Source organism: Carcharhinus amblyrhynchos, chromosome 9 (assembly GCF_965287045.1).
Source record: "Carcharhinus amblyrhynchos chromosome 9, sCarAmb.v2.hapA, whole genome shotgun sequence".
In the NCBI taxonomy this organism is placed as follows: domain Eukaryota; kingdom Metazoa; phylum Chordata; class Chondrichthyes; order Carcharhiniformes; family Carcharhinidae; genus Carcharhinus; species Carcharhinus amblyrhynchos.
This window is the reverse complement of record NC_137332.1, coordinates 37966834-37981626: the sequence shown is the minus strand read 5'-3', so window position 1 is coordinate 37981626 and position 14793 is coordinate 37966834. Positions and strand designations below refer to the sequence as shown.

The 14793-nt window shown below is 41.4% G+C and overlaps 1 protein-coding gene across 2 annotated transcripts in view; it reads right to left on the bottom strand.

Annotated features, from left to right (window-relative positions):
- The window catches only part of ttc39a (tetratricopeptide repeat domain 39A), an 83725-nt gene that overhangs the window by 56775 nt on the left and 12157 nt on the right, over nt 1-14793 (bottom strand). Inside the window, exon 2 of one of the 2 annotated variants that reach the window (XM_080195482.1) lies at nt 13019-13126. In XM_080195482.1, coding sequence (XP_080051608.1) covers nt 13019-13126 — 108 coding nt within the window. The remainder of the gene's footprint in view (nt 1-13018; nt 13127-14793) is intronic. The other variant, XM_080195483.1, reaches the window with a different exon arrangement.

Sequence of the window (14793 nt, the reverse complement as noted above, 5' to 3'; positions counted from 1 at the left end):
GGGAGTCTGGGAATTTTAACTTGCAGGATGGGTGTGTTGGACTTTTAGATTGCAGGGTGGTTGGGTTGTGGGTAGGCATGAAGGTAAAAATTTTGAAACTCTTAACCCCAGACTGGTTTTAAGAGAGGCCGATTATCAAACCACACTCTGGATGCAGGCAGATCAGTCATTAATGTTTAAGTAGGCTGCCTGGGAGCATTATAATTCAATTCTTTTATTTTTAATGCATGGATTTCTTACACCATATTACAGGAAGTGAGAAGGGCCAGATCCAGGAAGTAAATGTCTTTATTACATTATTTACAAGCCAAGAGGTACAGGGCTGTTACCCTAGGCCCAACAAGTTTACCGCCCCACAGTCATGCCCAAGAAATCAGCTGAGCATTCTCAACGAACAACGATGCCAGACCTCCTGCCATTCCCCACCCCCAGCAATACCCGATTCATTCCGATCCCCAGGTCTGTATCCCCTCCAGTATCCCCTCCCAACAATGTGTGTATCCACGTGATATCCAACCCCTCCAATGAAATCAGGCACCTTCCGCGCCCCAGCAATGTCAGACTTAGCTGACATCTGTTACCTGGCTGCTTCCCAGCCTAACACAGCCTGTCATTCTGACTGGTTGTCAGGCAGAAAATTGCTGAAAAAAATTTAAAAGACATCCTGCTGGTGAGTCTTCCCACATTACAGTATTTCTCACAAAATACACAAAAAAAAATTCTCAGATACTAAGGATGTCTGAAAAATGTAGAGAATATGTTGTGATGTATACAATCTAAGGTATACATCACAAGATTTCTTAAAAGCCTGCAGCTTTTTTTTCCCTCTTGTTAGAAATGACAAGGCATTCATCTATTTTTTTCAATGCGCTTATGGGATGCAAGTGTCACTGATGAGGCCAGCAATTATTGCCCTCACTAATCACCTTTGAGAAGTGAACCTTGCTTGTTCACCTCCAGTCTATTCCTGGCAATAAGTATCAAGGCATAGTGCCATTCACACTGCAACGTCAATAACTATGAGATTTCATTTCACATTTTTAAAGAAAAGTTGACTCTCAACACCCATGATATTGAGAACTATAATGCACCAGGAATGTCAGGAAATAATCTCATGGAGGGGTTCAGATGACACTTGTAAACTACAATTCTCCATTAGAAATCAGTGCATTGTAATCATTCAGTACATCTTATCTTGAATGCACCTATCTTGCATTAAGTTGATCTTTCTCTATACCCTAGCTATGACTGTAATACTACATTCTGCACTCATGTCCCTCTCTGAACGATATGCTTTGTCTGTATAACATGCACTGCCCCTTCATCAGGTAAGTGGGAGTTCTATTCACAAACAGGACGTATAAAGACACAACTCAATTTATAAAATAATGGTTGGAATGCAAGTCTTTACAGATAATCAAGTCTTAAAGGTACAGATGATGTGAGTGGAGAGAGGGTTAAGCACAGGTTAAACAGATGAGTATTGTCTCCAGCCAGGACAGTTAGTGAGATTTTGCAAGTCCAGGTAAGTCGAGGGGGTTACAGAAGTGTGATATAAACCCAAGATCTCGGTTGAGGCTGTTCTCATGTGTGGGGAACTTGGCTATCAGTCTCTGCTCAGTGACTCTGTGTTGTCATGTGTCGTGAAGGCCGCCTTGGAGAACGCTTACCCGAAGCTCAGAGGCCGAATGCCCGTGACCGCTGAAGTGTTCCCCAGCAGGAAGAGAACACTCTTCCCTGGTGATTGTCAAGCGGTGTTCATTCATCCATTGTCGTAGCGGCTGCATGGTCTCCCCAATGTATTATGCCTCAGGGCATCCTTTCCTGCAGTACATCAGGTAGACAACTGATTGATTCTGTTGTAGACAACATTTGTCTACCTGATATGCTGCAGGAAAGGATGTTGATTACCTGTAAAGACTTGCATTCCAACCATTATTTTGTAAATTGAGTTTGTGTCTCTATATGTCCTGTTTGTGAACAGAACTCCCGCCTACCTGATAAAGGGGCAGTGCTCCGAAAGCTAGAGGCTAGTGCTACCAAATAAACCTGTTGGACTTTAATCTGGTGTTGTGAGACTACTTACTGTATATAAAGATAGGCTGAGAAACAGTGATTAGAGGTGTAGGACAATAAGTTTGAGATTAATATGAAGATAAAAGCAAATTACTGTGGTTGCTGGAATCTGAAACAGAAACAGAAAATGCTTGAAAATCTCAGCAGGTCTAAAGACATCTGAGGAGACAGAATAGAGCCAACGTTTTGAGTCTGGATCCTTCTGGTCTTCCAGACATGAAATGTTGGCTCTATTCTCTCTCCACATATGCTGTCAGACCTGCTGAGATTTTCCAGCATTTTGTGCCGTTGTTGTTGAAATTAATAGTGCTCATCTTACTTGCCTGTTTCCTTTAACACTCTCTTACTTATAACAGAAGAAACCTATTCTGGATCTCTCCATTCCTGAAACGATGTTATCATTTACAATGTAAAGCTTTATATGACAGCAAATGATGTTAACAGATGCAACAAAACAAGACAGGTTTGCATCCTGGCAAATATTCGCTTTGTAAATTTATTCTCCAAAGACCTTGATTAATCACATTTATGCTTCAATTAACTTTTCTGTGCGTCACATAATATTTCCTTAAAACATCGAAACAATAACAACAAAGTTTCTTGATAGGTAGCACTGATTATTACTGGGAAGATAATACAGTAATTTAATTGATGAGAGAATGCAGTTTAACAATGATACTGGTCTTTATTGTCTTGCTAACTAACTGATAGTAATGGAAGTGCCTTTCTGTAATATGATGCTTAGTCAATGTCACACTTGTTTCTCAGATGCCTGTGCAAGGAGTTCAAGATCTGAAGTGCAAGCTCCCAAAATGTGCCATTGAGTGGGAGGCTGGCACACCCTTCAATGAGACAAGTATGCATGTAGCTATAGGAATCAAACACAAAGTCTTTAACAATCACACAGTTGTGCATTGTTATTTTCATACGTGCAACTTGACATATTCTAATTTGTTTTATAATTTTTTGTACCCAAACTTTCCTCTCTGCAGTTAGTAATATATTGTTTTAGCTACATTTTAAATGATGAGGGTAAACTCAAAAAATAAAACCAAGTCAGAAAGTAGTTTCAAGCAGGCTGAGAGAATCGTTACAAGTAAAAGCTGAAATGACACATGGTTTACACTGCAGTTAGTTTTCAGGCCACAACAAATCCCACTACCCAGCACGCAATACAAATCCCAATCGCTCTGGGAACTGGCAAAATATGCATTACAATCTTCTCAAATACTGAAGATGTCTGACAAAAGTAAGAGAATTTATCATAAAGTACCATCTAAGGTATACATCACAAGGTTTCTTAAAAGGATGCAACTATTTTGTCCTTCCCATGACAATTCACTCTTCTTTTTAATGCACTCATGGGATGTGTCACTGGCAAGGCCAGCATTTGTTGCCCATCGCTAATTGCCGTCAAGAAGTGAACACCTTTCTTATTACAGGATTGTTCTCTTTACTCAGCCAGGTGAAATTATTTCATGAGACTGGAATTAGAATTCGTAAATCATTCACTCACCCAACCTACTGACAATTTCCTTATCGAAAAAAAGGAAAGGAGCTAAACACAATGACAGATGCCGCCACCCTTTAGGGACGTACAGAACAAACATGAAGAATGCAGTGATGCAATTTTTTTAACACCTGAAGCGTAACATGCATTCCTTTCTATTTTATCCAAATAAACAAATATTGATATGTTGGTTTAGAGTCAAATTGCTGCAACTTAAAATATGAAAACAGAGAAAACATTGCAACATACATATCTGGCACAGAGGAGGCCATCCTGCCCAACATGTCTGTGCCAGCTACACAGTCTAATCCCATTTTCCAGATCTTGGGTCATTGCTCTGTAAGTTACCATATTTCAAGTATATATTCAAATTATTCAAGAGGGCAGAAACCTCTACCACTCTTTCCAGCAGTAAGTTCCAGGTCCTCCTGGATGAAAGCAAATTCTCAACTCCTCTCCAATTCTTTTGCTGATTAAAGTTTATCCCCTGTCCCTGGTTATTGTCCTCTCTGCCAAGGGAAATGTGTTTTTCCCATCTTATAGGCCCCTCAGAATTCTGTACTTTTCAATTGCCTGTGGTCCAAAGAAAATAATCCCGACTTATCCAATATTTCCTGATAGCTATATTTCTGTTCCTTCCCCCAAGAATTAATATGTAGATGTTACTGAGGCGGGGGAACATGGAAAAGTGCAGAGAAAAAGCAAGAATTAAAGTTTTGAATTAGCGGAAGGCAAATTTTGCAGGAAAGAGAAGGGATTTTGCTGAAGTGGACTGGACAGGAACATAGGAACAAGGGGGAGAAGTCGGCAAGTTCAGCCCTTTGAGCCTGCTCCGACATTCAATCAGATCATGGCTAATCTCTCCCTGGTCTCAAGTCCACCTCCCCGCCTGTTCTCCATAGCCCCTTATCACTTTTTAAAATTAGAAATATATCTATCGCCTTTTTGAAACCATTCAACAATTCAGACTCCACACTGCTACGGGGCAACCAGTTCCGCAAATTCGCCACCCTCTGCGAGAAGTAGTTCCTCTTTATTTCGGTTTTAAATCTACTATCTCTCAACCTATAAATGTGAGCTCTTATTTAAGATAGCCCCATAAGAGGAAACATTTGACCTACATTTACTTTATCAACCTATTAAAATTTTATAAACTTTGATCAGATCCCCTCTCATCCTTCCAAACTCCAGCAAGTATAAGCCCAAACTGTTTAATCTCTCCTCATACATCAACCATTTCTCACTGCTGCCTCACAGTTTCCAGGACCTGGGTTCAATTCTGGCCTTGAGTGACTGTCTGTGTGGAGTTAGCACATTCTCCCTGTGTCTACATGGGATTAATCAGTGGAAAACTAGTGGGGAGCATTAAAAAGTGAAATTCAGAATGTACAAAATAGACATGTTCCCCACAAAAATAAGAGTGGTACTGCCAAATTTAGATACTCCTCCCCTAATGTCTAGAAGAATACAGGGTGAGATCAAACAGAAAAAGTGCATGATAGGCACAAAGAACTAAGCAATGCAGATAGTCTAGATGAATATAGAAAGTTCACGCACAAAGTGAAAAAGGAAACAAGGAAATTAAAGAGAGGGCATGAAAGAAAGATTAGCAAGTAGAGGTAAAGAAAATCCAAAGATGTTTTAACCAAAAGGTAAAAGGTTATTTAAGGAAAAAGTGGGACCCATCAGAGATAAAGCTGGAAGCTTGCGTGCAGAGTTTACGGGAAGAGTTTTAAGTGAATATTTTGTCTGTGTTTACAAAGGAAAGTGACAATGCAGTTTTAGGAGTCTAGGAGGAACACTGTCAGAGAGAGAAGAACGATTCAAAGGTTTGAAATGCTTGAAAGTTGGTAAGTCGCCAGGGCCAGATGGACTGCTTTCAAGGCTACTGAAGGAGGACAGGGAGGAGATAGCAGAAGCTATAATTTTCCAATCCTCACTAGGTAGAGGGGAGGTACTGGAGGACTGGAGAAATGCAAATGCTGTTCCACTGTTTAAAAACAGATTGAAGGAAATGCTGAACAATTATAGGCCAATTAGTAGAATCAATCCCGAATGATAGGATTAAGTGTCACGTAGAAAGGTCTGAACTAGTCAGGAATGGTCAGCATGGATTTGTTAAAGGAAGGTCTTGCCTCACAAACTTGATTGATTTTTTGAGGAAGTGACAAGAAGGGTTGAAGGTGGTAGTGCAGTGGATTATAGCAAGGTGTTTGACAATAATCCTCATGGCAGATTGCTACATTACCCTGTATCCCATGACCAAACTAGACAAAAAGTTTGCTTAGTAACAGGAAACAAAGAATCATGGTTCATGGATACCCTTGAGAATGGAAAGTTGTTTCAAGCGGTGTTCCACAAAGGTCAGTGTGGGGACTTTTGTGTTTGTGTTATATATTAATGACTTGGACGTGAACATGGGGGGCATGATTGAAAAATCTGCAGATAACAAAAAAATTGACCAAGTAGTGAATAGTATAGATGATAGCTGTAATCTACAAAATGATATCAATGGGCTGGTGGAGTGGATGGTAAAATGGCAGATGGATTTTAACATAAAGAAGAGTGAGGTAATACATTTAGGGAGATCAAATGGTTACAAGGAATACACAATAAATGGGAATATACAAAGGGGGTAGATGAAGCAAGAGATCTTGGTGTACATAGGTCCCTAAAGGCAGCAGTTCAAGTAGACAAGGTTATAAAGAAGGCATTTGGAATGCTCTCTTTCATTGGTAGTGGTATAGAATATAAAAGGATATAATGTTGGAATTGTGTAAAGCTCTGGTGAGGCCAGAACTGGAGTATTGTATGCATTCTGGTCATCATATTACAGGAAGGACTTAATTGCTCTGGAGAGAATGTGCAGGGGAGGTTTACAAGAATATTGCCAGAGCTAGAAAAGTGTAGCCAAGAGCACTGATTGGATAGGTTAGAGCTATTTTCCTTGGAACAAAGACCAAGGGGTGACTTGATAGAGTTGTACCAAATTATGAGGGGAAGTGACAGACTGGACAGGATAAAATTGTTTCCCCTCATGAAGTATTCGAGAACCATGGGACATAGATTCAAGATAAGTGGCAGTAGGTATAGAAGAACTTTTTTTTTAAAATCGTAGAGGGTGGTGGGTGCTGGCATTTGTTTCCTGCATTGGTGGCGGATGCAGCGACCCTAAACACTTTTTAAAAGGATCTGTACTTTAAGTGCTGTGAGCTACAGGGCTATGGGCCAGATGCAAGAAGATGGGATTAGACACCTAGGTGTCCTCAAGTTGGCATGGACAAGATGGGTCAAGTGGCCTCTTTCTCTGCTGTAACTTTTCCATGGTTCTCTATTTTTCAAAACTGAGCCTGTGTCAAAGTATAATTTTTAATACAAATAAGGCAGTTCACAAAATGGATTTGTGAAAACATTTTCAGTTGAAACATTTCCAGTTTACGTTTTGTTCTGCCTCTATTTTTAATCACAGTGCATTTAACAGAAATTGATGGGAAACACATTATCAAATTCTTCCGATTATCAAGTTACCAACAGTCTCATGCAGTATAGTATTTCTTAAATTTTCATATAAGAATACAACTTTTACACAAGACAAAATGAATGTTGTATAAGAATTAATCAGTGAACAATTAAATTGCCACAGCTTCACAACAACTTGAAGAACACTGGAAATTCAACAAATGGTAGTTTAGCATCTGCATTTTTTTCCCCCTTGTCGTTAAGAACATTTATATGCAGTTCCTTTGAATGAAGTGTCAAGCACACAAACTTATCTTCAATTCTGCTAACCAGCCATCTGTCACAACATCAATCCATTTTTCTCATTAAAAGTTGTGGTATTTTCATTAAATATAAATGTGATGGTATAAAATTGGTGAATTTTAAATCGAAGTGCACGTTAATAGTGTCCTGAATGTTCATACATCTATAAATATGCCTGACTTTTCATTCAATTAATATTTCTTGAATGTCAATTGTTGGAATGTGCACGTACAGGTAAATTTCTTAAACTTTGATTTGCCAATTGCCAACCACACAAAAAGTACACAGAAGGACAATTAGCAGTAGCATCACAAAGTGTAGCTTTTTACCTGTGAGCAGCAAATATCTGGTTTTTCGGCTTTTTTTCTGCATATTTCCCTGAGAACATCAACTCATTCTGAGGTCCAATTCTAAGAGTGCCAACAACTCTTTGGTACTTTAATAAAGTGACTGTTCTTCAGATGAGTGTCAATGAGCTATTCAGCCCTGAGTGGAAATCGCAGCTTAAACTGGCCCTGTCCCCACCAAATATCTACGTTATTCAGTCAGGATCACACCAAGTAGCAAGCAAAAGCAAAACCACTTGCTTTTTGTTCCCCTCATTGGTCCAAACTGCAAAAATAACAAACTGAAATCTCTTAATGGACTGGTCAAAACAGCTAGCTTAACAAAACCAAGGATTGAACCTGCAGCAGTGGTGGACTTCTTTGCTATTATGAGACCATGTGTTCAGCTCCTTCTATTGCTTTGCCATCACTTTGAGCCCACCAAGCCAAACTTCTCCAAAGGCTCTTCCCCACCTTTCCTCCTTTTCAAATCTGCCATCATCACCACTCTCCTCAGAAAACTCATCCTTGACCCTCATGTCCCCACTCCAATCCAAAGTCCTTGATTCAAAGTCCTTCATTTTCAAAGTTCCTGGGCCAGGAACTGGCAAATGGAATTTAATGTTGGCAAGTGCGAGGTGGTCCACTTTGGTAGGAATAATGGTAGGAAGGATTATTACTTACGTGGCGACAAACTGCAGCAGGCGACGGTGCAGAGGGACCTCGGGGTCCTTGTGCATGAGTCACAAAAACCCAGCTTGCAGGTGCAGCAGGTGGTCAGGAAGGCAAATGGGATGCTGGCCTTCATAGCGAGGGGGATTGAATATAAAAGTAGGGAGGTCTTGCTGCGGCTGTATAGGGCATTGGTGAGGCCGCAGCTGGAGTACTGTGTGCAGTTTTGGGCGCCGTACTTACACAAGGATATTTTGGCCTTGGAGGGAGTGCAGAGGAGGTTTACTAGGCTGATGCTGGAGTTGAGGGGGTTGAGCTATGAGGAGAGGCTGAATAAACTAGGCTTGTACTCATTAGAGTTTAGAAGAATGAGGGGAGATCTCATTGAGACATATAAGATGATGAATGGGATGGATAGGATAGAGGTGGAGAGACTCTTCCCGCTCAGAAAGGACAGTAGGACTAGGGGGCACAGCCTCATGATAAAGGGGGGGCGGTTTAGAACGGAGTTGAGGAAGAACTTCTTCACTCAAAGGGTGGTGAATCTCTGGAATTCTCTGCCCATTGAAGTGGTGGAGGCTGCCTCGCTAAATATTTTTAAGACGCGGGTTGATGGGTTTTTGATAAGAGAGGGGATTAAGGGTTATGGGGAGAGGGCGGGAATGTGGAACTGAGCCACGACAGATCAGCCATGATCTTATTGAATGGCGGGGCAGGCTCGAAGGGCTAGATGGCCTACTCCTGCTCCTATTTCCTATGTTCTTATGAATGGGCTATTGCCTCCTGAATGCTTGCTGATCTTTACCATAACTTCATATTTGGACACCTGCAACCAGGTTCCCACTTTTGCCGCAACATATAATGTCCATTCCAAAAGTTGCAGATTACGTGCGATTACCATAATAAATAATCCCTCCTTAACCTTCTTGACCTGTCTGTGGCTACTGATGCATTTCATCACCCCATTCTCTCCAATGGCTCTCTTCTGTTCAGCTGGGTGGAACAGCACTCACCAGGATTCATTCTTACCTATCCAGTTACAACAGCGGATTCTCATCCAGCTTCCAACTGTTACCGCTTGAATTTACCCAAGGACCTATCTTTGATCCCCTCCTTTTTCTCATCTACATGTTGCCCCTCCAACAAAAATGCAACAGCACCAACCACATGTGCATTTACAGCACCCAACTCTACCTCCCATCACCTGTCTTGACCCTTCCACTGTTCATATTTTCTCACAATTCTTACCTGACATCCAATACTGAAGGAGCAGAAATCCAACTAAATATTGGGAAAATACAAACTTTTGTCATAGAACCATAGTGTCATTTATGGCATAGGAGGAGGTCATTTGGCCTATCAAGTCCATGCCAGCTCACCTCAGAGCAATCCAGTTAGTCACACTTACACATTCAGGCTCTGTATCCCTATTGTCTTCAGTTCCTACCACAAACTCCATCACAATGAAATACAAAAATTAGGAATAGGAGTAAGCCATTTGGCACTTCGAGCCTGCTCCACAGTTCATTATGATCATGGCTGATCATCCAACTCAGTAAGCTGTGTGAAAGAGACTGTTCAGCCCATCAAGTCTGCACTGGCTCTCTGACAGAGTATCTTACCCAGGCCTTCTCCTCCACCCTATCCCTGTAACCTCAATGTTTTGGCCTCATCTGTCTTATGTGGTAGAGAATTCCACAGGCTGATCACTCTCTGGGTGAAGAAATTTCTCCTCACCTCAATCCTAAATGGCTTATCCCATATCTTCAGAACGTGACCTAGTTCTGGACTCCCCATAATTGGGAACATCCTTCCTGCATCTACCCTATCTGGTCCTATTAGAATCATATAGGTTTCTATGAGATACCCTTTCATTCTCCTAAACTCCAGCAAATATAACCTTAACTGACTCAATCTCTCCTCATATGTTAGTCCACCAACCCAGGAATCAGTCCGGTAAGCCTCTGTTGCACTCCCTCTATAGCAACATTCTTCCTCAGATAAGGAGACCAAAACAGCACACAATATTTCAGGTGCAGTCTCACCAAGGCCCTGAATAATTGTAGCAAGACATCCCTGTTCCATTTCTCTAATCCCCTCGCTATGAAGACCAATATACCATTTGCCTTCTTCACCATCTGTTCACGTGCATGCTTACCTTCAGGGACTGGTGTAAGAAGACAAACACATCTCATTGCACGTTTGCTTCTCTCCAAGTATAGCCATTCAGATAATAATCTGCCTTTCTGTTTTTGCTACCAAAGTGGATAACCTTGCAATTATCCACATTATAATTGCAACTGCCATGCATTTGCCCACTCATCAACTTGTTCAAATCACAGTGAAGCATCTCTGCATTCTCCTCACTCTCACACCCAGCGTTGTGTCATCTGCAAATGTGGAGATATTGGGAGCAATTTTCCTACAATTGCAGAGTACTAGATCAGGTGTGAAAAATTGTGTGAAACTTGCTAGCTTCACAGTTGCCTTTTCTCGCCTGACTTAATAGCACCCAGTGTAATTTCAAAGTGTTGGGGAGAAACACAAAGCCAGCCAAAGGGGTGGGGCCTAAACACACCAGCAAAGCTGGGATTTGGTGTCCCGTTCTCAAAGTTAAATTTAAGGCCCTCCACAGAGATCAGAACCATCCCCATGCTTTCCCCCCCTCCCCCGCCCACCAAGCAAGAATCAGGCATTGGGGCATTCCCCCATCCCTCCACAATATCAACCTTCGATTACCCCTTCACCACAACGCCAACATACCACTTACAGAATTTAACGGCCATTAAGGGATTTGCACTTGCAGCTAACAGGGCGACTAGATCGCAGCCACTATATTTTGTTCCCTCATCTAAATCATTAATGTACATTGTCAAGCATTGAATCTATCCAACAGAGCACCTTTCCCATGCCCACCCCCTGCCCTATCCCTATAACCCTATGCATTTATCTGCTAATCTCCCTAACCTACATGTCAAAGAGGCAATTTAGCGTGGTCAATCCACCACGCCAGCATATCTTTGGACTGTGAAAGGAAACTGCAGCACCTGGATGAAAGGCACACAGACATGGAGAGAATGTGCAAAATCCACACAGATAGTCATCCAAGACCAGAATAGAACCTGGGTCCCTGGTGCTGTAAGGCAGTAGTGCTAACCACTGTGCCACCATGTCGCTGGGGTCCTGGCATTGATCTCTGCTGTACCCCACTAGTCTACTGCCTGCCACCCGAAGACAGACCCATTTATTCCTATTCTTTGCCTCCTGTCTGCCAGCCAGTTTTCTATCCATCTCAATGTACTACCCCAATTTCCAAACGCTTTAATTTTACACACTAATCTCTTAAATGGGACTTTTTAGAAAGCATTCTGAAAGTCCAAATAAACCACATTCCCTGATCAATTCCATTAATTACATTCTAGAGGAATTCCATGAAATTTGTTAAGCATGATTTCACTTTCATAAATCCATGCTGATTCCATCCAATCCTGTCACTGTTTTCCAACTACTCTGCTATTAAATCTTTCGTAACGAACTCCAGCATTTTCCCCACTACTGATGTCAGGCTGATTGGTCTATAAATTCTGTTTTCTCTCTACCTCCTTTTTAAATAGTGGGGTTACTTTAGCTATCCTCTAAACTGCAGGAACGGTTCCAGAGTCTGTAGAGTCTTGGAAGACGACACGAATGCATTCACTATTTCTAGGGCCACGTCCCAAAGAACCCTGGGATGTAGATTATCAGGCCTTGCGGATTAATTGGTCTTCAATCCCAATTTCCAGAGCACCATTTCCCTACTAATATTGATTTCCTTCAGTTCCTCCCTCTCATTAGACTCTGTGATCCTGTAAATTTCTAGTAGGTACATAACTACCGACCTCATTCCTCTCCCTTCCAACTAACTGAGGATGGGCCAGAATATTAACAATCTCGGCATTCTAAATGATACCAAACATATATCAGCACCTTCATTAAAACTGCCCACCTCCACCGCCATAATTTTGCCCATCCCTGCACTTGTCTTGAGTCACTTACTGCTGAAACTTTCATCCATGCCTTCATTACCTGTAGGCTGGTCTGTTCAAATGTGCTCCTTGCCCGATTCCCATTTTTATCCTCCATAAACTGAACTCATCCAAAACTCTTGTTGCCCATATCCTAATTCAAACCAATTCCTGTTTACTCACACCACCCTGTGCTTGTTGGCCTATCCTGATTCCTGGCCCAGCTATCACCTTGATTTTTAAATTTTCATCCATGTTTTCAAATCCCTTCATGACCTCAGCCCTATTGCTGTAACCTTCATCAGTCCTACAACACTTCAAGGTTTTTGTACTCCTCCAATTCTGGTCTCTTGTGACATCCCCAATTTTAACCCAACATTGACACCTGTGTGAAGCCTCCAATTTCCTTCTATAACCTCGCCATCATTTTTTCGTTCAAGACTCTTGACAAAAATTACTACTTTGTCATATCCTAGCACTCCAGTAAAATGGCTTGGAATGTTTTACTATGCTATATAAATGCAAGATGTTGTTGCTGCCACGTAGGAGTCACAAAACAAGATTATGTATTTCTCACCTGATACAGCAATCCTCAGGGGAACTTGGCTTTTCAACTTCTTAAATAAAACAATTTAGAAAATTTGATTAAAGTTGTAAACATTACTCACTTTGAGCGAAGTGTGGTCAGAGCTTCTTCAAATCTGTTGCTAAGAAACAGGTCTAGGGCTGCCACACACTCATCCAAAGAAACCTTCAAGTCTGCTTTAGGTGACCTGCTTAAAAGGAATTTTAAGAAATAACTAAAAATGTGAACAATGCAATATATTTGTAAATAAATACTGCATCTATTTTGGAATTATGACTATGAAAGAAGTGCTGCCATGTTTGATATTTGAAGCTTACAACTAAATTACATTTTATAACATCCCCTGATATTGGCTGCTACTTTATTATATGATGGAATAGTTAAATTTTCACAATCCATTATTTTGGAGTCATTCTGAAAAAGTGAGTCAGCTTTCTAATATGCTTCTGCAGGTTTCCCTAAAAATGTCCCTCAAGCACAGGTTTGACACAATTTCCCTGGAACTGTATATGTTGGCTGGCATTCGACCACTTCCACTGAAGGTGGGAGTGCACAGGCTAGAAGAGAAGCCAACGTGAAAAGATCTCTCGAGGACCCAGAGAGAGAAAGCCCAGGTTCTCCCACTTGGCACTGGAGGTCACTGAGGCTCCAGGACAATGCTGCAAGAGTTCCTCAAGGTAGTGAGTTAGGCTCGGCCATTTTTAGCTGCTGCATCAATGACATGACTTCCAACTTAAAGGCAGAAGTTGGACATTTGCTGATGATTACACAGTGCCACCATATATGTGAAATCACTGAGACCACCTATTCCCATATCCATAACACACCTGACTTCACTCCTGTCTCAACATCTACAGCAGAAACCCTCATTTATGTATTTGTTACCTCAAGACTTAACTACTGCAATACACTTTTGGCTGGTCTCCCCATTTTATCTACTGCAAACTTAAGGTCATCTAAAACTTTGTGACTTACCTCATACTAATTCAAATCACTGCCTGGTCTTACTCCTCCCCATCTCTATAATCTCCTCCAGCTCAACAATCATCTGAGATATCTGCATCCCTCAAATGTGAGCTTCATGTGTATCTCCAATTTTAATCGCACCACCACTGGCAGCCATGCATCCAGCTGCTTAAGTCCCAAGCTCTGGAATACCCTCTACATCTCAACCTTGCTTTCATCCTTTAAAACCTCTCTCTTTGACAAAAGTTTTGGTCATCTGACCTAATATCTCCTTATATAGGTCAATGTCACATTTCATTTTATAATGCTATGAAATACTTAGGCACATTTATCACATTAACAGCACCTTAGAAAGTTGTTGTTTAATACCATTCAACACCCCTCAGATACTGAAGCAGTCCGTGTCCATATGCAGCAAGGCCTGGGCAACATTTAAGCTTGGGCTGATAAATGGCAAGTAACATTTGTGACATCCAAGTGCCCGATAATGGCCATCTCCAACAGAAGAGACCCAATTCCCATCAACATTCAATGGATTACCATTGCAAATCTCCCACCATCAACATCACTGGTCAGAAACATTACTGTACCATATAAATACTGTAGCTACAAGTCTAGGTCAGGGACTGGGAATTCTGACTCCCCAAGTCTGTCCACCATTTGAAAGGCACAAGCCAGGAGTATGATGGAATAATTTCCACTTGCTTGGATGAGTGCAGCTAGAAGTTTGACACCTTTCAAAGAAAAGGAGCCCATTTGATCAACACCTCATCTGCCATCTTAAATATTCCATTCCATTTCTTACTATCTACATGTTGCACCGCAGCAACTTGCCAAGGCTCCTCTGAAGCATCTTCCAAACCCACAACCTCTGCCATTTAGAAAGACAAG